Below are 23,237 nucleotides of genomic sequence, written 5' to 3' on the forward strand. Positions count from 1 at the left end.
TACATTACACTAGGTCTCATGAAAACCAGAAGCTAGTTTCCAAAGCATACGGACGTGGTAGCATCTGGAGGAGGCTGGGCAAGTGGACACAGCCTTTCCCTGGAGGCCACAGCTGGGAATGGGCAGACCTGGGCCTCCAAACCAAGGGAGGCTGTGGAGGCAGACGAGGACCAGGAGTTATTCCTCTTTATGGCCAATGTCTAGGGGTCAAAAAACTCTCCTCAACACTTCCAGGATGCAGAAAGTTGAGGATTATTTTAAGAGTTCCTAGGGAAGATTTCTTTCCCAGAAATACCTACCCGATGCTAAAATCCCAGCAGTCAAAATATTTTAGTTAGCCCTACGCGGTCTCTTCCAGCTCCAACTGACACTAGCAATTAGAGTCAATGAACGTTAACCTCTTCTTCTCATTCCCAGGATCATATTAAAAAAAAAAAAACTTTATGTATTTGAGAGACAGTGAGACAGAGCATGAGATGGGGGAGGGTCAGGAGGAGACGCAGACTCCCTGCTGAATGGGGAGGCCGATGTGGAGCTCACTCTGGGGACTCAAGGATCATACCTGAGCCAAAGACAGATGCTTAACCGACTGAGCCCCCCAGGAGCCCTCCGTGACCTAACTGGAATAGATCTACACCACTTAAAGTCCAGGTTCCAGGGGATCCCTGGGGGGCTCAGCAGTTGAGCTTTGCCTTTGGTTCAGGACATGATCCTGGGGTCCCGGGATTGAGTCCCACCTCGGGCTCCCTGCATGGAGCCTGCTCCTCCCCCTGCCTATGTCCCTTGCCTCTCTCTCTCTCTGTGTCTCTCATGAACAAATAAATAAAATCTTGAAAATAAATAAATAATAAATAAATAAATAAATAAATAAATAAATAAATAAATAAAGTCCAGGTTCTTAACGCCGAGGGCCACACTTGCCTCACACTCACACCAAGGGCCTGCATGCTCTAGAGTCCAGGGTCAGGTGAGTTAACGCAAGGTAGTGTCAGTGACAGGTGACAAAGTGAGTCGCAAGGTAATGGGGGAGCGGAGACGGTGTCAAAGGGGGTGTGTGCACCCGGACGGGGAGGCACCACTTAGTCCCAGGGTACTGTTGCTGTACAGAAATGACCTAGTTCTTCAAGAGAGGCTGGAAATCCATATTTTTATCATAAAATGTACCAATTTTTAAAGTGGGGCTTTGTGGCTGAAGGTGGCTTTCTGGCCGCCAATCTGTGGCCCCTGATCAAAAGGAACAGGCGGCGCTGAGAAAAACGGAGAGACAAAGGGAGGCCTAGTTTGGCCTGAAAAGAAGGAGGCCACAGTCAAAGGGGAGGAAAGGACATGAAAGAGGCACAGAAAGGAAGATGGAAGTCAAATTTCACCAACTTCAAAATGTGGCCCAGGGAGCCGCAATCTGTCTTCTAATCTGACAGCAGAAGGAGGAGAGGACAAGAAGGAAAAATCAAAGGGGTGGGGGGGGGGGAAGAGGGGGCGCTGAGCACTTACTGGATGGCAGACACCACACCGGGGACTTGTGGCCACACAGTTTCGCTGAGGTTCAGCAATGCAAGGGACAAGGTCCTGTGCCTGGAGGGAAGAAGAGGAAATACATCAAAACACTAACAGTATGCGGGTCACCTTTTGGAAGCCCCCTTTTCCATTCTTGATCATTTGTGACCATACATTTATTATGGTTATGTTAACTTTAGAACAAAAAAACGTCCATTTTACGGGAAGCTAAATAAGTTGGATTTCAGGATAAAAATGCACTCATCCTAGAGTGTAGAAAGTATACGGCCCTAAGTCCAGCCAAACCATGCACTGAATATTAAAACAGAAGAGAAAATACAACATTCCAAGTGTATGTAAATAACGCGTAATTTTGCAATCACAAAGCCAGAAGAGAACGTGAAAGGAACTCCGCAGGTGATACAGATCACAAGCTGATTAAATAAGAACAGAAATATGTGAAATTGTTAATGTTGCAGGTCGTTCTCCTAAATTATAAAGCTGACTGCCAGGATGCTGCTTGTGTGTAGATGGCCTACATATCATAAAATGTACTGACTCCTCTAGCCCATAAAACTTTTAGACATCTGCCTCTTCCGTACTTTCCAACATTTACTGCTTTGTTTTCTTTCTTGCAGGCTTGTGTTTTCATTTAAACAATACCTTTATGTGCCTTTAGTGTAGTTCAAAAATAACAGGGGTTTTTTCCCCCCTCTAAATGAAGTATGTCATTTTAGGTCACTCTAAATCCCCAATTAATCTCTTCCAAATATACATACCCCGTTTTCATTTTGTTCATAAATGAAACCCTAACCTGAATACTTCAAGTGTAATTTCAGGGGAAAAATACTGTTCAAAGCCTAGATAACGCATTCCTTTGTTGATGCTAAATATAGCCACCTCAGGATGACATACATTTTGACAATGATGGGCCTTACATATCAAACTCTCAAAAATAGCACAGGTTCCATTGAAGGTGAGCAAGAAAAATTGCCGTTCACTACAGCTCAGCCTCAAGTGGATTCAGAAGTGTGAATATTAACACTAATTACCCCCACCCTGTACCGAGGGGAAGCTGGATTTGAAGGAATTGTGTCGGGGTCTCGCTTAGGTCTCCTTACAGGAGTCGTTGCACATAAACACACAGTTCCCCACGTTGCTCTTTGAATTACTCCACTCAAAACAGAAAACATCTTCCAAAACGGGGGAGAGGGGGGCTAACTGCTGTGAGGAAGCATCTTGTTAACTAACCCTATGAAATAACCGAGTCCATGTGCCCTAAGCACCTCGCCCCTCCCCCCGGTCATCAGGCCCGTCCCTAGCACACCTGCAACCCAGGCCCAGAGTATCTTGAGGTTGGTGGTGGTTTCCTACGCCCGTTGCTTGAGCTGTTCGAGGACTGGGGGGCCCAGGGGTCCCCTCGGCCACGCGTGGCGTCACCAGCGCCACCCCACCCCGCCGCCCGCTGCGTGGATCCGTGGACCAAGCGGGCTGAGCGCGGCGCGGAGCTGGCTCTTCCCGGAGCCCCGGTGCGCCCCCGCCCGACCCCCCGCCGGACCCCCGCCGGGACGCGGCCCGCTCACTCTCCGGCCCCCGCCCCCCCCCCTTGTTCGCGCGACGGTCCCTCCAACACACACGGGGACCGGGGGTCGGGGGGGTCAGCGGCGGGGACCCCAGGGACCCCCCGCCGCGTCCTCCCGCCGCCCGCACGTGTGCAGCGCTGCACCGGGCGTCGCGTTCCCGGAAAGCAGCGCGAGCGAGGGGCCCGGGGGTGACCGCGGCACGCGCCCCAGCTCCCGACGCCCCCGCCCCGGACAAAGATGCCCTGGAGGGGGAGGGAGGGGCCGGCGCAGCCCCCGCGGGGCGGCCGGGCAGGACGGCGCTGCAGGCGGGGCGGGCCGACGGCACCCACACCTGCGGGCCCAGGTCCGCGCGCGCTCGGCCCCGCGGGGCTCGGGGTGGGGGGCGCCGCCGCCGAGGTCGCCCAAACTCGGGGCGCGGGCCCGGAGCGCAGCCCCCCCCGCCCCAGCCGCGGACACACGGCGGACGCGGGCTCCGGGGGCCGCGCCTCGCCCCGCAGCCCGCGCCCTGCCCCGCGGGGGCCCCGACCCCTCCGCGGTCGGCCCCGCTCCCGCCCCACGCTCTCCGCCCCCCGACCCCGCTCACCCGCCAGGACCCGGCGACGGGCGCGCGTCCTCGTGGCGCCCGGAGGGGCCGTGCGCGTCCTGCGCCCGCGTGTGGGCGGGGGTCCGGGTGCTCGGGGAGGCCAGGGAGGTCCGGGGTGCTCGTGGAGGTCGGGGTGCTGGGGAGCTCGGGGAGCTCGCGCCGCCGCCGCCCCGGCCGCTGGGAGCCCTCTGGCCGCCGCCGCCGCCGCCGCCGCCGCCGCCAGCAGCAAGTTTCCATAAAAGTCCTGGTGCGCAGCCCGCTCCCGCATTCCAGGCGGGCCCAGCGCCGGCGGCAGCTGTTCCAGCGCGCGGGCCAGCTCCCACCCCCTCCGCCGTAGCGCCCGCGGGGGGGCGCAGCCCGACTGGGTCGCCGAGCCCGTCGCGGGGGGCGGGTGCCCGGCGGGGGGCGGGGGGCGGCGGACTGGGCCCCCCGGGCAGGCCCCCCAGCCCCCGGCTCCCCAAGCAGCACCCCGAGCCCCCCCCCGTTCGGCGGGGCTGTGAAGGCCGAGACCCTGGGGCGGCGGCGCGGGCCGCTCGGGCTGTCGGGGCTCGGGGCTCGTCTCGACCGCCAAGGGCCGGCGACTGAGGAAAGTGGGGGGGGAGGGGGGAGGGGGGAGGGGGTGCTACCTTCCTCTGGTGGGAGGCAGAGCCCACGGGGAGCACGGGGCCTGGGGGCGCCCCGGCCTTTGCAGCCCCGCCCCTCCCGTCCCTCGAACCGCCTGAACTGACACCTGCACTGCTCCTGCAAGGGGGCACCTGTCCGCGGAGGGGACCCCGCTCCCTGCACAAAATAAAAATAAACAAGACGAAAGAAAAGACCTTTTCGGAACCGCACTAAGCGTCCACACGCGCTTCCCGCCCCGAGGCTGTGCCCCGACGGGACCCGCGCACCTTCACCAGACGGCGGGGGCAACCCCCCCCCAACCGCGCAGCTCTGGCGGCGCCTAGGCCGGGCCTGCCCCCCCCGTCACGGTCCCTCCCCGTCACGGTCACCCCCCGTCACGGTCCCTCCCCGTCACGGTCACCCACCCCGTCACGGTCACCCCCTCAGTCACGGTCACCCCACACCCGTCACGGTCACCCCCGCCCCGTCACGGTCTCTCCCCATCACGGTCACTCCCCCCCATCACGGTCACCCCCCGTCACGGTCCCTCCCCGTCACGGTCACCCACCCCGTCACGGTCTCTCCCCACACACACCCCCGTCACGGTCCCTCCCTCCCCCCGTCACAGTCCCTCCCCGTCACGGTCCCTCACCGCCCCCCGTCACGGCCCCTCCCCATCACGGTCCCCCCCCCCCCCCGTCACGGTCCCTCCCCGTCACGGTCACTCCCCCCGTCACGGTCTCTCCCCACACACCCCCGTCATGGTCTCTCCCCCCCCCCCGTTATGGTCACCCCCCCCCCTCGTCACGGTCCCTCCCTGTCACGGTCACTCCCCCCCCCGTCACGGTCACTCCCCCCCCCCGTCATGGTCCCTCCCCGGTCACGGTCTCTCCCCCCATCACGGTCTCTCCCCACACACCCCCGTCATGGTCTCTCCCCCCCCCCGTTATGGTCACCCCCCCCCTCGTCACGGTCCCTCCCTGTCACGGTCCCTCCCCCCCCGCCCCCCCGTCATGGTCCCTCCCCCGTCACGGTCTCTCCCCCCATCACGGTCTCTCCCCCCCCCGTTATGGTCACCCCCCCCTCGTCACGGTCCCTCCCCGTCACGGTCACCCCCCCGTCACGGTCCCTCCCCGTCACGGTCACCCACCCCGTCACGGTCACCCACTCAGTCACGGTCACCCCACACCCGTCACGGTCACCCCCCCCCCCCGTCACGGTCTCTCCCCATCACGGTCACTCCCCCCCATCACGGTCACCCCCCCGTCACGGTCTCTCCCCACACACCCCCGTCATGGTCTCTCCCCCCCCCCGTTATGGTCACTCCCCCCCCTCGTCACGGTCCCTCCCTGTCACGGTCACTCCCTCCCTGTCACGGTCACTCCCCCCCCCCCCCCCCCCGTCATGGTCCCTCCCCCGTCACGGTCTCTCCCCCCATCACGGTCTCTCCCCACACACCCCCGTCATGGTCTCTCCCCCCCCCCGTTATGGTCACCCCCCCCTCGTCACGGTCCCTCCCTGTCACGGTCACCCCCCCCTCGTCACGGTCCCTCCCTGTCACGGTCACTCACCCCCCGTCACGGTCCCTCCCCGTCACAGTCCCCCCCCCCCCCCCGTCACGGTCCCTCCCCCGTCACGGTCCCTCCCCCGTCACGGTCACTCCCCCCGTCACGGTCACTCCCCCCGTCACGGTCTCTCCCCACACACCCCCGTCATGGTCACCCCCCCCCCCGTCACGGTCCCTCCCCATCACGGTCACCCCCCCCCGTCACGGTCCCTCCCCGTCACGGTGTCCCCCCCGTCATGGTCCCTCCCCCGTCACGGTCTCTCCCCCCGTCACGGTCTCTCCCCACACACCCCCGTCATGGTCTCTCCCCCCCGTTATGGTCACCCCCCCCCTCGTCACGGTCCCTCCCTGTCACGGTCACTCCCCCCCCCGTCACGGTCACTCCCCCCCCCCCCCCCCGTCATGGTCCCTCCCCCGTCACGGTCTCTCCCCCCATCACGGTCTCTCCCCACACACCCCCGTCATGGTCTCTCCCCCCGCCCCCGTTATGGTCACCCCCCCCTCGTCACGGTCCCTCCCTGTCACGGTCACTCACCCCCCGTCACGGTCCCTCCCCGTCACGGTACTCACCCCCCCCCCCGTCACGGTCACCCCCCGTCACGGTCCCTCCCCGTCACAGTCCCCCACCCCTGTCACGGTCCCTCCCCCGTCACGGTCACTCCCCCCGTCACGGTCACCCCCCGGTCACGGTCCCTCCCCCCGTCACGGTCCCTCCCCGTCACAGTCCCCCCCCCCGTCACGGTCCCTCCCCCGTCACGGTCACTCCCCCCGTCACGGTCACCCCCCCCCCCGTCACGGTCACGGTCCCTCCCCGTCACGGTCACTCCCCCTGTCACGGTCACTCCCTCCCCGTCACGGTCCCTCCCCCCCCATCATGGTCACCCCCCCTCCCGTCACGGTCCCTCCCCGTCACGGTCCCTCCCCGTCACGGTCACTCCCCCTGTCACAGTCACTCCCCCACGTCACGGTCCCTCCCCCCCGTCACGGTCACTCACCCCGTCACGGTCCCTCCCCCCCATCATGGTCACCCCCCGTCACGGTCCCTCCCCGTCACGGTCCCTCCACCCCCCCGTCACGGTCACTCCCCCCATGCGCGGGCGGGCCAGGCACTGAGGATCCAGGGGACAGCAGGGGTCGACATGGGGGCTCCCGCGGAAGGTGGCAGGTGCGCTCGGTCCACGTCTGCCCAGAACACGAGTCGGGCCCACAGCTGCCAACCTGGGTGCGGGGGGAGGAGCGGCGTGGCCCGGGGACCTCGGGGACTTGTGGGGACGCGTGGCCGCGGGGGCCGAGGGGGGCGGGAGCGGACCGGCGGGCCAGGGCGGGGCGCGCGACGCGGGCGCTCGGCGCTTTCTGGCTTTCTTGGCACATTTTACGACGCGGACCCGGTGGTTGTGGCAGGCGAGCGAGCGTGCGCGGCGCAGCGCAGGTGCCGGCCGCGGGCCTGGGCCGCGGGGCCACCTGCAGGCGGGGACGGGCCGGGCGCCAGGTCGGGCCCCGAGGCCGCGGCGCCCGTGGAAGCCGTCCCCGCCCCGCCCGCTCGGCCCCGCTGTCCCGCGTGGCGGGATCGCGGCCGCGGGCCACGGAGTCCTAGTTCTGTGAGCCTGGCGGAGAGCCTCGAAGCCGCGGTAGAAGCAGGTTGCGAACATCACGACCGGGACGAGCGGAGACCGAGGTCTAAAGTCGAGGACAAGATTCCAAACACCAGGGCACCCGGCACTGACCGCCTTCCTTGCCTCGAAGGAAGAGAAGCCGGAACTCCCGATGACGATTCCGCGGCGTGGTTTGTGCAAGGGGGTCCCGGAGCGCCGAGCGGACCCACATTCCGGCCGGGCCTGAGCCCACAGCGGCGCTGCCCGAAGGAAAAGGTCTTTTTTCTTTCTTTCTACCTTTTTTTTTTTTTAAGGTTTTATTTATTTATTTATGAGAGACCCAGAGAGAGAGGCAGAGACGCAGGCAGAGGGAGCAGCAGGCCCCTGCGGGCCTCGACCGCGGGACCCCGGGGTCACGCCCTGGGCCCAAGGCAGCCGGCCAGCCGCGGAGCCCCGGGCGTCGGGAGAAAGGTCTACCTGCACCTCAGGTGACGCACGGCCCCCCTGCGGTGGTATCCAGCCGCCAAGGTGACCCCACGTGATCCCACCTTTTGACGTGCACACCCCGGTGTAACGTCCTCCCACACTGCGTGAGACCGTCGCGTGACGACAGGGACGTGGCAGGCTGGCACCAGGGGGCGATGGCAGGTCACTCCCAGGCCTAGGCTGTAAAGGCGCTGTGGCTTCGGCCTCCCTACCTCTTGGGTCGCTCGCTTTGGGAGATGCTCGCAGTAGTTTTGAGGGCCCTCGGGCGGCCCGGGCGAGGCCCCCAGGGCGAGGACCGAACACCCGACGGACGGCAGCCCCGAGTAAGCAGGTCTTAGCAACCCCCCCAGCTCCGCTCAAACCTTCAAGTGGCTGCCAACAGACCCTGAGCCACAGCCGCCGGCCACCGCCTTTCCTGGACTCCTGGGCCTCGGAAACTGTGGGGCTGCTTGTCGCTTCAAACTGCTCAACCTGGGGTCACTTGTTAGGCGGCGGCAGGTGACAAACACAGCTGCTGCTCCAACCTTTTTCAGATGAGCCATCTCCTAACCAGACTAAAGAGCCAGCCCTTCCTAAAGCCTGTGGGCCTATCCTCTTACAGGGTTGGTAAATCCAAAGAAAAAAGAAAAATTTAAAAGAGCAGAGTTCATAAAACAAAACAAAGCAGCAGGGTTCTGGAAATCACCGATGTGCCGCGCTTGCCAACGCCAGAGTGCCCTGGGTGACCGAGGTCTGTGGCCGCCTGTGCTACGAGCGGCTGTTGGAGGCCCCTGGACCCTGCATACACCTGTGCCTTGTGAAAGGCTTTCGGGACGCAGAGGCAGCCGAAAGCAAAGGCCTGAGGCGTCGCTGATGTACCAGTTGCTTTGCTGTGGCTTTTAAATCAAGAGTCAAGTGTCGTAGAGGAAGCGCCCTGCTCCTCCTCAGCCGCGGGGGGGGGGGGGACCCCAGCACCTCAGCGGAATGCGCGGGCCAGGCGGCCTGCAGGCCCGAGCGGGAAGACCACCGCCCAAGTCCAGTCAAAGGAGGCCGGTGACGCCCCGAACGGGGTAACAGATGCCAGCAAAGCCCCAGTGACGCTGTAGCAGGAAGACGCGGAGACGCTCCCGGAGACAGGCCGGAACCACAGCTAGGAATCCAGCCGTGGTGGAAGCTTGTATTTTTATCCATTTACCTAAGTAATCCCTCGGCTCAAAGTTCTGACCCGGAGGTCAAGGGTCGCATGCTTCCGCCCAGACCACAGGGATGGGGCGGGGAGGCCCACGGCGGACGCTGCGGAGGGAGGAGGCCGAGGATGGGGCCCAGGAGAGAGGGGGCCGAGGAAGGGGCCCAGGGCCGGTCCCCTCGCTGCGCCGCGTGGCCGTGTGTCGTCCCGGGCGGCCCCGCGGCCCCCAGTAGCCGCTGCACCTGGGCTCCGGCCACGAGCGAGGTGCGTGCGGCACATCGGCCGGACCCGCAAAACGCTTTCCTGGTGACGCCCCGGGGGCCTGGCTTCGCTCAGGACCGACCCCCCTGCTGGCGCCCCCCTACCCGCCCCCCAGCCTCGCAGCCCCGCCCGGCTCTGCGACGGCTCGCGGCGTCCGGGGCGCCGGGATCCTGCAGACACGTAGGCGCTGGATAAAACGGCCGGTACATCAGTGACATGTGCCATCACTTTTTTATTTGGCAGCAGTAGAACTACATCCATGTTACAGCTTCTTTAGCTAAAGAGCCAGGGCTACTTGGTTTCTGCTCCGCTAGAGCTTCCCCTTTACAGGAATTAGTAAGTACGATCCTGGCGTTTAGGAAACAGACACACTTCCTAGTATGAGCCCAGTCAAGACAATCCACGGTTGTTCCCCAACAAACCAAAACAGTAACATCATGTAATCATTAGGAACAAAGAATACCCTTATGTCCATGAATCACAGATTATACAAATCCTTAAGTCTCACAGAGAAATTTCTAAATGGAATTAATCTAAGCATAAAACAAAAGATTTGAACTCAGCCTAATTCTTTTAATCACTTTGAAATGTATATTCAAATAATTTCCTCATACATATTCACATTAAAATAAAAGCAAATTATGTCATGAACATAATTTAAAATTTCTGATTATGAAGGGTCACAGAGAAGTATATTAATGTTCCTTTGGCATTCCTATCTCATGGTTTAAATTCTTTCGTGATGCAAATAATCACTCTTTAGGTAATCATTTAAGTAGAAAACATGACAGTATAATTGACAATGTTACATCAGTTTCAGGTGTGAAAATGTTACATCTTAAGGCAAGAAAAAGTCTGAATATTTTTTATAAAGTCAGGTAATTTAACAATAGAATCGAGATAAATGGATGTAAATAAACAGTACTTTTTTATGAGAAAGTTTTTTGGAGCTGACTAAAACAGTATGAAAAACTTGGCTTCTTTTAAAAAAAATCTCTAAAAAAAATCTCATTTTGATGTTTAATAAACACACTGTCTTAAATGAAAAAACCAGAGCTTTAGAACAAAACTAAAGAAACCAAATGGAAAAAAAAAAAGTTACCAAACAAATCACCTGAACACAGATTTTTTTTTTTCTTCCAGAAAACAGGAGGAAAAAAACACTTTTTCGGGATGAATTCAAGGCCCTCTTGAATATTATAGTGGACACAGGGTAATGGATGGTAGTGGGACTTGGTAGTGGCAATGGCAATTTTCTCATAGTCCTAGCATGATTAAGTGTCAAACAGGGTTTTTTTCCTAAAAGGTTCTAGACTAGTTTGTTCATTTTTTATTACTTAAAACATTCCTTTAGTTGTTTAGCCCAATTTCAAGGCTACCTGAAATTGGTACATATGTCTTAAGTATTCTTCTGTGGTCAGAACCATTTTTAAGAGATGTTTCTTTTAAAAAGTTCAAGTTTCTTCCCTTACAATAGAGAGGTTTTTTCTATACTTATTACCCTGAAGTTCTATTTGGTCACTCCTATCTCTTTTGTCAAAGGCCACAAAGAAAGCATTTTGCTGAAGCAGCAGTTACATGATCAGAAACGAATCAAACACTGAATTTGACAAACCAACGTCTTGAATATGGGCAACTTTTTTTTTTTAAGGTAAAATGTAAAAAAACCCACTTTCTGGAAAGCCATTCATCTTATCTGACGAAATAAATTCCCCAGAGTTATGTAGTAGCAGCATTATTAAATAGTGCAATTCTTCAAAATAGATTTCAAACAATATCCTCCTCAAATAAAAATGTAATTAAGATTACTTATAGCTTTGTTTATAAAAGCACAGCTTAAAACATTTAGCCTAACCCAACAGGAAGATTAATATAAGCAATACCGGTCTTGCCTACATAATGATGGGAATGTCTGCATGCACACACACACGTGTGTGAATCATTCAAGGCTACTGGTACCTCAACAAGAAGCTAAAAATACAAGATATGAATTAAAAAATAAACACATAATGGAATTTTTTAAGCTTTGATAATTCTAATTTCATTCCTCCATCAATAATAAGAATTATGAACAGCTGATTGTTAAATTAAGAATCTATGTAAGAAACGTGAGGAGCTAAAAATATCAGAGCAACATTTCGTATTGCTTAATGCTATAACCTACACATTATGGGACATAGTACATGCAACAGCATAACGATTCTGAGACTCATATTTTTTTTTCTGAGACTCATATTTTAATACTACATAAATGTGGCACAAATGTAAATTTAAAACTTAAAAAGATTATGCTTTCCTCCTCACTTTTCATTTTCTATTCATTAATCAGAAACTAGGCACTTTAATCTAAAACTTCATTTCTAAAAAATATATTTTAGGTTTTTCTGGGTAACTCCCTCCTAAAATAAATAAAGTCCACCTTAGGAGCAAAATCAAGAATCCAATTCATTGATATGCTAAATGAGCCACTTTAAATACGTGGTATATGATTTACAAACAAAATTAACACAGCTCTGAATGTATCTAATACACTCTGAAGAACGAACCTACTCAAATGAACAACCCATTTGTTCATTTATTTATCATAAAGGACATGAAATCTATTTCCATGCCATTAAAAAATATTTTGTCCTATATTCAGAGGGAAAAAAACCCTTTAAAACCTTATTAAGAGTCAAAGCATGAGTATTTTTAAAATATGGACATAATATGACAAATTCCCAGTGTGCTGTAAGTTCTACAGAAGAAGTAAGGACAAATTACTTTACTACATCCAGATTAATTCCTTCAGATATGAGAAGACAGTTTCAAAACTGCACACAAAAAATCTTAATTACCTCTCATAGTTAATAAATGTTATATTTTTAATAAATATTCAAGGGAAAACGCTCTAATCTATAAAAAGATAAAAAGAAATTTCTTCAGTTTCGTTATTCTTACAGGACCAACAATAAGATATTCTGGAAACTGCAGTAAATCCAATATAAACTTTTAACTTGTAAACTTCTCAGTGTCAATTCACTTAAATGTTTTATGATGATACTTGACCATTACAATTTCTTTGATTCAAACATGAGCGGATGCACAAGCAATAATTTAAGTAGTATAGATTAAACACCACTACCACCTAAACTTGATTGAACAATAAATAACTTTACAATGAAAAATACATTTTCAGGCAAAGTTAAATTCGTTGACACTAGGAGTAAGATATTCTTACAGAAGGGGACCACAAAGGTCTTGGCTAAAGTGTCTATTTTCAAGGTGCAGAGCATAAAAACAGAGCATTCGAGAATGATACTGGACACCGCAGACAGCTGCGGGATGACAAATCCATGAACTCCCAAGTACTGGTTTCAATTCAAGCAATAGTTCTGTAAAATGCACATTTCATGACTTGAATTATTACCTAAAGACTAGAAAGCGCCACTTTGGGTACAGGACACAGGGATTCAATGACAGAACTTCTGCGTAGATACAGTACAATCACTCATTCTTGACCAGATTTGTTTTCCCTCCCTGAGTCCATATCCCCCAGTTCCTTGTGATACATGGTACAAAATCAATAGTTACCTTAAATATTTCATAGCACACTCAAACTATATGGTTTTAATGGTACTTATTGTACTTTGGCTTCCAACAGGCCACTGGACATTACGTGAGCATGGCTACTTAGACAGCTGCTTGTGTGCCTCAGTGCATCAGCTCCAAGATAGGCCATGAGAAGTTCAGTGCGGCGAATAAGTAACTGCATGAGGTCTTCAGCCAAAGTCTCTATACTGGAATAGCGCACCTTCTCGAAGTCAAAAATGTCTTTGAGAAAGAAAAGAACTTGATTCTGGAAAATGAACAAAACAAATGGGCACTATCAGACCCAAATTATATCGATCTAAATAGTTACTAACATTGTGACAGGTATTGGAATAGTAGTCATTGGAAAAGTGACCTTGGATGAGTGATTAAACCTTTTCTAGGTCTTGTTTTCTTTTTCCTTAAAATATGGGATACTACTACTTATCCTTTTTACTATTCAGGGCTGATGTGATGATGAAAAAAAAATCTATGGGAAATGTCTGTAAATCCCAAAGCACTGTATAAATGTACACAGCTATTATTAATTTTTTCTCAATGATTGATTTTGTTGTTGCTTTAAATATTTTATTTATTTATTCATCAGAGACACAGAGAGGCAGAGGGAGAAGTAGGCTCCTCATAGGAAGCCCAATGTGGGACTCCGTCTGGGACTCCGGAACCACGCCCTGAGCTGAAGGCAGACACTCACCTGCTGAGCCACCCAGGCGTCCCAACAATTGATGTTTTCAGTGGTATCTCTGAACACTGGTACTACTTTAAGACAGGAGGGTAAACTATTTCCAATTGTTGTAATTTTAAAGTTTTGTTTTCTAATTTGAGAGAGAGAGAAAGAGCACGAGGAGGGGAAAAAGCAGGTGGAGAGGGAGAGGCAGAGAATCTCAAGCAGACTCTGCACTTGATCCTATGACCCTGAGATCATGACCTGAGCCAAAACCAAGAGTCAGACCTTTAACCGACTGAGCCACCCAGGTGCCCCTGTAACTTTTAAGTTTTAAGTGTATACTTTTCCATACCCCCAAAATTTAAGATACATGAAAAATAAAAATTTCAGGTCTCAAATCAGTGGAAGATCATGATGGATATTTCATTTCAGTAAATTAATGCTTGTACTGAAATTCATGTTTTTATTGAAGTACAGTTGAAATACAGTGTGGGGCAGCCCCGGTGGTGCAGTGGTTTAGCGCCGCCTGCAGCCTGGGGTGTGATCCTGGAGATCCGGAATCGAGTCCCACGTCAGGCTTCCTGCATGAAGCCTGTTTCTCCCTCTGCCTGTGTCTCTGCCTCTCTCTCGCTCTCTCTGAATAAATAAATAAATCTTAAAAAAAAATAAAGAAATACAGTGTGGTATTAGTTTCAGGTGTACAACACAGTGATTCAACAACTCTATACGTGACTCAGTGCTCACCACGCTAAGTGTAGTTACCACCCCTCACCACACAACACTATTACAATATTATTGACTATATTCCCTATGTTGTACTTTCCATCCTCGTGACTTATAACTGGAAGTCTGTATCTTTTAGTCCTCTTCACCTACTTCGCCCATCCTTCCAATCCCCTCCCCTCTGGCAACCACCAGTTTGTTCTCTGTATTTATGATTCTATTTGGTTTCTTTGTTTGTTCACTTGCTTTGTTTTCTGGTTTCCACATGTAAGTGAAATCGTATGGCATTTGCCAGTCTCTGTCTGACTTATTTCACTTAGCATAATACCCTCTAGGTCCATCCATGCTGTTGAAAATGGCAAAATCTTGGGACGCCTGGGTGGCTCAGTGGTTGAGCATCTGCCTTTGGCCCAGGGAGTGATCCTGGGGTCCTGGGATCGAGTCCCGCATCGAGCTTCCTGCAGGGAGCCTGCTTCTCCCTCTGCCTATGTCTCTGTCTCTCTCGCTGTGTCTCTCATGGATAAATAAATAAAATCTTAAAAAAAAAAAAAAGGAAAAGAAAATGGCAAAATCTCGTTCTTTATTCCTGAAACTCATTTTAAGCAAGTTGTATACTATTAAGTCACAGGCTGTTATGCCATGATGGAAAAAAAAAAAGTAACTCCAAACAACAAAAACCAGAAATATTTCATTTCTCTCCCATGGAAATCAAATGTTAAGAAGTACTAAGAAGGCACACTTCATAGAACCACTGAACTCGGTATCTGGATGAGTCTTCAGCTATCAATCTGTCAAGCATCCTCATTTTATAGATGAAGGAAAGAGGACAGAGCATGATTTGCCAAGAGTCAGGCTGCTCATTGATGACAAACCTAATTCCCAGTGCAAATTGTTCCCACTAAACATACACCTTACATTCTGGGAGTTTTTTTTTTTTTTTTAAGCCATAAATTGATCAGTTTCCAATGACAGTAAAATAAATATTTCCTAGATATTCACAAAAATGCTACATTTACAGCACATAAACATAATAATTTAACTTTTTAAATGAGCAGTAGAGTGAAACAACCAAACTTTGAAACATCAAAAACTTCCAGATTCATACTTGATTGTTTACATTTATTTGCTCCTTGAAACACAGCCTAAACTCAAGATATGAAATAGTGAGACTTTTCTTGGTACTGTGCCAGGCAGAAAATTCTGCAAGGAGCTGTAACTTCTGTCTTAGCAAACTACTGACATTGGGATACAACCTTAAACTCCCATGTTCTCTCTCACAACTGGAATTTTATCATTTTTGTTACCTTGAACCAGAACTTCCTTCTAAGTTGCCCACACGTGCAGTAAAGACATATTATTTGTTTTATACATTTCAAAAGGGGCCAGAGGTGGAGAACTGTCTGCAGCAACGTGACTGTAACACGGTAATGCCACACAAAAGTGCACATCCATCAGAGAAGGAATGGATAAGGTGAATGGACTTGCTGAAGCTACTCCAGGATAAAGCACCCAATCTATATGATAATGTTCCGCTAGCATTTAAACACTGAATTTAGGTGACTTTTAGAACTTTACCTTTCATTCACGTTCTTTTTTATACAAAAGCAAAATCAAAACAGATAAAACCTCATCTACTTTTCAATTCAGAAGAAAAAAGATGATTTAATGACTGAACATACCTTAAAGAAGCAACATAAGTCATAGAGAGAATTTCTAGGACCCAAAAAGCCCCAGGCAAGGACAGGGCTGATTTGCTCACAAATGGCATAAAAATGGGCAAAAAATCCATCTGGGATCTGTTGGGAAATGAAGGAGAATCAAGTTATTTTTACCTTCTTGAATTAGCTATCTCTAGTAAATTTAAATTGCTATCCATCATCTGATCAGCTCTTTTTGAGGACACACTAGGGGTTAACGATGAGCAAGCCTACTAAAGAAGTGAATAAGCTTACAAGTCACTTTTAGAGTCACAGAATGTTTTACATAATTTTCATATCCTAGCCAACAGTTTCAAAATGTGCTGAGGAACATTATTTCTTGAAGGCATTTTCACCTCATAAAAATATTTCATGAAAAAGTAATCATATTAGTGTTACAACCAAGCAATAACAAGAATGCTGTGGTGTTCCTGAGCAGTATGATTTTTAGGATGAATGAGATTACCATGGTTTCAGCTACTAAACAGTTCTATTCAATCACTTAATTAAAATATCTGAAAAAGACCTAAATTATTTTTAAATGCCTAAACATAAAAATATGCTTATTAGAATCATTTTAGTTGAGGAACCACGTATTACTGAAATACTTAATTGTATAATTACTACCTCTTCTTGTGCAATAGCAATCCATACAGTTATAATTCAGGAACCTCTCTAAGTTTATTAATAACTTTCCCTTGTTAAATAACATCCTGTGGGATTTGTCATACTGCATCAATTGGGGATAACTATGCCTTAAGATTCTGTCTCCTGGAGGGGTTATTTTCTATTTTATAGACTCCAAAATATCTTCTACTAAACCTCAATTAAAAAAATATATATAATCTAGCAGCAATTACCATTTAATGAGTACTCATTATATTCCAGATAATGTGCTAGGTTCTATTTAATCTAATAAAATGTTCCTGAAAAAGTAGGTCATGTTAACATCATTTTAATAATGTAGAAAATGATTAAATGTCAGAGGATTTAAGTTAACCTGTCCTAAGTCGCACACAGCTAACCAGTAAAGACCAAAAATTTATGAAGGATCCATTGAAGTTATTACTTAGTCTGTGAGGTTCTGCATATATTAAAATTCTAAATCCCATACATAGATTCTAACTGTAGTCAAAGTTCAGACAGGTAAGGACATTAGCACGAGCTGATGATTCAAGAGACACGCTTCCCCAACTAATAACATAAGCCGAACTCAACCACAGGGAAGACATATTTAAATACAAAGGAAAGAGTATGGCATTCCAGGCATAGAAAATAGTTCCCCAAGAGGTGAGATATAAAGGTATTTGTGGATATGGACAGAAGACTAGCTTAAGGCACAAGATTTATGCTAAAAAGATATAAAATTATATATGTTATTGTTATCGTGATTATTATGGAAACTACCACTTATTAAGCTCATTTTTATATTTACTTTTCATTTTATGTAAATGAAGCTGGTTGATATCTCATTTCATCCTTACACCGACCCTATGAGATAGGCACCAATTCTGTTCGGCAAATAGGAGAACTGGAGGTCCACTGATAGCCAGGAACTTGCCTGAGGTCATAATAGCTAGTGTGAGAATCAAGCCCAAGTCTACAAAAGTCTGCTCCCTAGCCCCAAAACAGTGGTTCCCAAATGTTAGAATTTATAATCATGTGGAAAGCTTATTTAAAACACAGGGTCTCTGGAATCATTTTAAACGAGAATTATTCATATGCATGGTCCCCAGAATACTTAAAAAATGCTATCAGAGCCATTTCTAATAACCCTAAGCCTTCTCTCACATACTAGAAATACCATGCATGCCTCAGTATTTGCTCTACTGAACTGTATAGAATGTTAAGGAAGAGGAAGAAGGAAGTCAAAACAAGGGAAGCCACCCATCCAGCTTGAGGAACAGTCCCTATGAACTGCCATCCCCATTGGAGAAACGACTCGGCTGTTTCTTGGACAGGAGCCTCAAATGACCCAAAAAAGAAGTCCAAGGCATAATGAAGTTTACCTTCATCTGTTGCCTTTTCTGTTTCAGCACTGACCAACAACTTGAAGCCACGGCCTAGATAAATGCAGAGGAGAAAAAGCAAGACTTACATTTATGACTATATAAACTTTGCATTAGTAGTGGTTTTTATTAGAAATTCATAGATTATGGGTTTAAGATGTTCAAAACATTAACCAGGTTCCTTCTATTGTTTGTGAGTAATAATGAAAAGGTATTTTGTTTTTATAAATTTTAAACTTAAATACAAAGCCACTGAAGGTAAAAGGCTAAGCTCTGGTACCAAGAAACTTGATTAGCTCTAATTTAACTCTCAGAGTTCTTCAATTCTGTTACAATGGGAAAAGAGTGAAAATACGTGGACACAGATTAAAGTATACAACAGTTGTTTTATGTGTAATAATGACGAAGTAATACTTTTTTTCAAGAGTAGTATACTGCTGGAAATAGGTGTGGGTAGAGCTAACAGTTTTATTCCAATAAGGAACTAAGAAATACAACCTTAATGATAGGGAGTAAAACACCCAAGTAAATCTTACAGAAATCTGGCATGGCTCAACTTTAATCAAGGTCACGTCACCAAATCAGTAACAAAAACGGGAGAACATGCATGTACCTTTTATAGTTAAAGTTTGAGGGAAAAAATAGATTTACTAAAGATGCTTTAAAATTTAGTATCAGGAATTTCCAAAATAATTGTGAAATAGGCAGCTGCAACTTTTTAAAAAGGCATTCTAATTGCAGCATGAATATGCATTCCACCTACTTCCTTCCAGGTACACACTTCAAGCACAACAAAACAATGTCAAATAGAGATCTGAATACAAAAAACAAGAGAAACTGAAAACATTCAAAGTATAGAGTATAGTTTAAAGCTGTTTTATTTTTGCATATGCTTATTTCTTTTATGCCTCTAACTTCTTAATTTTTTAAAAATTTATTTTTAAGTACTCTCTATACTCAACATGGGGCTTGAGGGGTGCCTGGGTGGCTCAGCGGTTGAACGTCTGCCTTTGGCTTAGGGTGTGACCCTGTGGTCAGGGGGTTTGGGAGGGATGGGACCAAGTCCCACATGGGGCTCCCCACGGGGAGCCTGCTTCTCCCTCTGCCTTTGCCTCTACCTTTCTTTGCCTCTCATGAATAAAGAAATAAAATCTTTAAGAAAACAAAAATGAAAACAGGAAAAAAAAAAAAAGAAAACAGGGGGTTTGAACTCACAACCTTGATATCAAGAATCACATTCTCTACCAACTGAGCCAGTAAGGGTGCCCTCCTTCCTCATCTAATTTTTCGTAGTATTTGAGAACATGAATCTCCATATTTTCCTTTAAAAAATACATATTGTCTTTTCACAACTGCTAAATTTCAGGTTAGTCACAGAGCCAGTTCAATTGCGATTTTTGGTTAGGCCTAAAGTAATCTGAAGCCCGAGTTTAAGATGGGAAGAAACACTGAGTCCTTCAGGTCAGTGCAGGGACAGACAGACGAGCCAAAGGGGAGTTTCATCTGAAGAAGTTGTGGATCATACATATCTGATCCCAATATCAAAAATTGAGCCCAGTTTCCACACTAGTCATTTTATAGGCAGATATACAAGTAAATCTTATTGATCTTCCCAGCTCTGACCATTTCTCATCAAATCAATATGGTTGAGAAAAAGGTAAACCACCACTTACAGTTTCTTTGAAGGAGGAGTTTAGCCAGCGATTATTTACTACATTCTGTATGGATGTCGGTGGGTTTTCTAAATCTTCAAAGGAATCCATTAATATAAAATCCAGAACAACATCATAAAAATTTAGATTTTTCACCTGCATTAAATTATGAATTAAAACACAAATTATTATTACATAGAGCTGAAATAAAGTCTGAGCCAGGGCTTCATACTCTATAATAGCAGGGTGTTATAGTTGAATCAGATTGTATCTCTGATGAAAAAAGAGGAAGAAACAAATATGAAAACAACTCACCACCAGAAACTATAATTCACCTAACAGCTGTTCCTTCCTAGATCCCATCAGATGAAATTAATCTCTCTTTTACTGCATTCTAGGAGGCCTTTGCTCATGCTTTTATTATGGTATCTGCACTGCTCAATCTGCTGTTACTTAGTCCCTGGGATATTTGCCTATCTTCCCCACTGCACGGGGAGCCTCTTGCTCCTCCATTCATTCATGCATAGTGTTGTACTACATGCTGTACCAGGTGCTCAGACTTTGACAGCAACCGAATGAGATGCTTAGAATTTAGTGGGAAAAACAGCAACAAAGAATCCCACAAATACACAATTATAAACTGTGATAAACCCAGTAGAGGAAACAATACGTGGTACTATGAGAACTTCTGATGGAGATTCTCATCTACAGTAGATGTCAGAGAGGGCCTTCTTTAGGGAGGGGGCATCCCAGGTACAGGAGGTACCTGTCAAAGTGTTTCAGGTAAGAAGAAACACAGAGCTGTGGAGCTGAAGAAAATCATCTGATGTGAGCCATGGTTCTCTTGAGCAGAGGGCACAGGGGCAAAGCAGCTGGAGACAGGACAAAGGGCTAGCTCCATGTCCATGATTTTGGATTTTATCCAGTGTTTTGGAGGAGCAGTGGTAGAGGGTAGATGGATGATCAGATTTGCATTTTTTAAAAGCTGTTTGGGACCCAGCATAGAGATTGGGATGCAGACGAGAAAGGGTGACTGCAAGGAGGCAAGGAGCCAGAGGGAATCTCAGAATGCAAAGACTCCGAGGTAGTCCAGGGAGAAGGAATAGTTACTCAGGCACAATGGCACTGGTAGGATTAGAGAGAAGTTGAAGAAACAAACAAACAAAAAAAAAACCTGTCAAAACTTAGATGTAAATATGATATAGTAGACAAGGACCAGGAGGGATAAAGGCTGAGTCCTGCACAACTGAACGGATGCCAATCCCTTCAGCAAGTGAGCAAATGCCAGAAAAAGAAAGATCATTTCTCTGTTTTCTCTGCCTCAAAAGCCGAAAGCTATTCAGCCCCTTGCAAACTCACTCTTTAAGCTTCTGTTACAACAAAGTGTTCCAGGCTCATCATGTACTTCCCCCTACCCGGGTGCTAAAATCAGCTAGTTTTCCAAGGAGTCCTGGGTTCCTTTTAGTGATGAGTGGTACTTAGAAGCCAAGCTCTGCTGCTAGGAGTAATTTTTTTTTTTTTTGAGGTGTCGCTACTACCAGACTCTTGGTGAACAGAACTAGGAAATATATGTGTGCTTCTAAATACACAAACCTTTATATTTATTTCTACATCTTTACACACACACACACACACACACACACTCTACAAATTCACAAGGAAAGCTCCAACTCCAATCCTAGCTTTTTATACCTTCCTTCCTGGAGACTGTGAAACCTGGCTCACATTATTATCAATATATTTATTTGTTTAATCCTGTGTAGCCAATCCCTTGGCCCCCCCAAGCTGTCTGTTGTCCCATTCAAAACCATCACTGCACAGGCCACCACTCACCCTGTTAGGGCCTTCTCACTGATGAAGGGAAAAAGAAGGAAGGAGGGAGGGATGGGGAGAAGGAGGAAAGAAGGGAGAAAGGGCTGGCTTTAAAAAACCAATTGTTTTCAACTACTGCCCCAAAGCACAAAGACTGTGGTTGCTGTTGTTTATGATTGCCATAACCACTGCAACATAATTGGTTTTACTGTCATTCAACAAGGACAAGATATCATATGAACATAAGGAAAAGGAATGAATATTACAAAAAATTGAAACTTACTCCTCTAGCAGCAAGTTCCATTTCAGTACTATCCCAGTGATCAGTCTGCTCTAAAAAATAGATCATTTCATCAAAAACATCTTCAAACTTCTTTGGGTTCTGCAGAAAAAAATACACTTTAATCCTAAACTCAACTTTATAACAAGGCTCAAACCTACAAAATAAATGAGTTAAGTCTTCAAGAATGTGTATTAGATCTTTATTTTGTTAAGTAATTGGATTAAAATATATTTTCAAGGTATGTCATATTCACTTGGTTTAATATTTTGTTGTCCCAACATTTGGCAGAACCCCAAAACATGGTTACAGAAGATGCTACGTGATGCTTTTCATGCAGTTCTATTCCTCTTGGAGGAATTCTAGTTGAAATCACTGGGTTTAATCTATCACAGGAAGGTCAAGAAAGCAATGTAAGACTTAACTGGGAATTCCAAGTAGTTAAGATCACCTTACATTTATTTTGCACTTAAAAAAGTTTTTCTGGGATCCCTGGGTGGCGCAGCGGTTTGGCGCCTGCCTTTGGCCCAGGGCGCGATCCTGGAGACTCGGGATCGAATCCCACATCAGGCTCCCGGTGCATGGAGCCTGCTTCTCCCTCTGCCTATGTCTCTGCCTCTCTCTCTCTCTCTCTCTCACTGTGTGCCTATCATAAATAAAAAAAAAAAAAAAAAAAAGGTTTTCTTGGGATCCCTGGGTAGCTCAGCAGTTTAGCGCCTGCCTTCAGCCCAGGGCATGATTCTGAAGTCCCAGGATCAAGTCCCATATTGGGCTCCCTGCATGGAGCCTGCTTCTGTCTCTGCCCCTCTCTCTCTCTCTGTCTCTCATGAATAAATAAATAAAAAATCTTTAAAAAAAACAAAAAGTTTTTCTTTCCCACTTACTCATTTAATTAACGATCTTAAGAACCCTCTGACGCAGTATACCATAAATATAATTTTACTATTCAAATGAGGTAATTGCAGTGCAAAAGGATCAGAAAACCAGGTGTTTAAGTGGATCAAGGAAGGCCCGTTTTACTTGATTTTTTTTTCTCAACATCTGGACACACTGTACATAAAGGGAAGTGGTTCCTTAGAGTCTTAATGATGTGATCGTTCTGCCTCATGCGGTCCCATGAATAAGAGTAACTTGTATTACTCTTTGCAGATTTCTGAGATCTACACTATTTCCTGGAAGCTCAGTGAACATGATTTGAGGGAGGTAAATGAAGAGGTCTTAGAAATAACAATAGTGGTGGTTGTAGTATCATATATCATGATCCTCAAAATGACATTCACAAACTTCACAGCGATCTGGGAATAATGTATGAGTAACAACTTGATCAAAATAGTGTAGACTTCATACATAGAAACAAATCCACCCAAGTAGAAATCAGGGCTCTTTATATAATTTATTTTTAATATGTGAACCTTTCCAACTATCTACAAAAACTTTTTCTTCTAGTAAAAATTCAATGTACTGGAATCTTCAGT

General features: G+C 48.0%; 2 protein-coding genes across 15 annotated transcripts in view; both read right to left on the reverse strand.

Moving 5' to 3' along the window:
• The window catches only part of NEXN (nexilin F-actin binding protein), a 52,053-nt gene extending 47,531 nt beyond the window's left edge, over positions 1-4,522 (reverse strand). For 2 of the 9 annotated variants that reach the window (XM_072754798.1, XM_072754797.1), the window contains exons 1-2: positions 3,661-3,800; positions 1,492-1,572 (exon numbers count right to left, since the gene is read on the reverse strand). The gene's annotated coding sequence lies outside the window, so the exon portion shown is untranslated. Of the gene's footprint in view, positions 1-1,491; positions 1,573-3,660; positions 4,013-4,478 lie in introns of those variants that run through there. The other 7 variants (XM_072754799.1, XM_072754790.1, XM_072754794.1 and 4 more) reach the window with 7 other exon arrangements.
• Positions 4,523-9,546: 5,024 nt separating this feature from the next.
• Positions 9,547-23,237, reverse strand: part of MIGA1 (mitoguardin 1) — an 82,843-nt gene continuing 69,152 nt past the window's right edge. For 5 of the 6 annotated variants that reach the window (XM_072754822.1, XM_026004740.2, XM_072754824.1 and 2 more), the window contains exons 12-16: positions 21,766-21,864; positions 19,692-19,826; positions 18,019-18,072; positions 15,992-16,108; positions 9,547-13,172 (exon numbers count right to left, since the gene is read on the reverse strand). In XM_072754822.1, coding sequence (XP_072610923.1) covers positions 12,954-13,172; positions 15,992-16,108; positions 18,019-18,072; positions 19,692-19,826; positions 21,766-21,864 — 624 coding nt within the window. In that variant the 3' untranslated portion in view covers positions 9,547-12,953. Of the gene's footprint in view, positions 14,244-15,991; positions 16,109-18,018; positions 18,073-19,691; positions 19,827-21,765; positions 21,865-23,237 lie in introns of all 6 variants that reach the window. The other variant, XM_072754825.1, reaches the window with a different exon arrangement.

Source organism: Vulpes vulpes, chromosome 3, assembly GCF_048418805.1.
Source record: "Vulpes vulpes isolate BD-2025 chromosome 3, VulVul3, whole genome shotgun sequence".
In the NCBI taxonomy this organism is placed as follows: Eukaryota; Metazoa; Chordata; class Mammalia; order Carnivora; family Canidae; genus Vulpes; species Vulpes vulpes.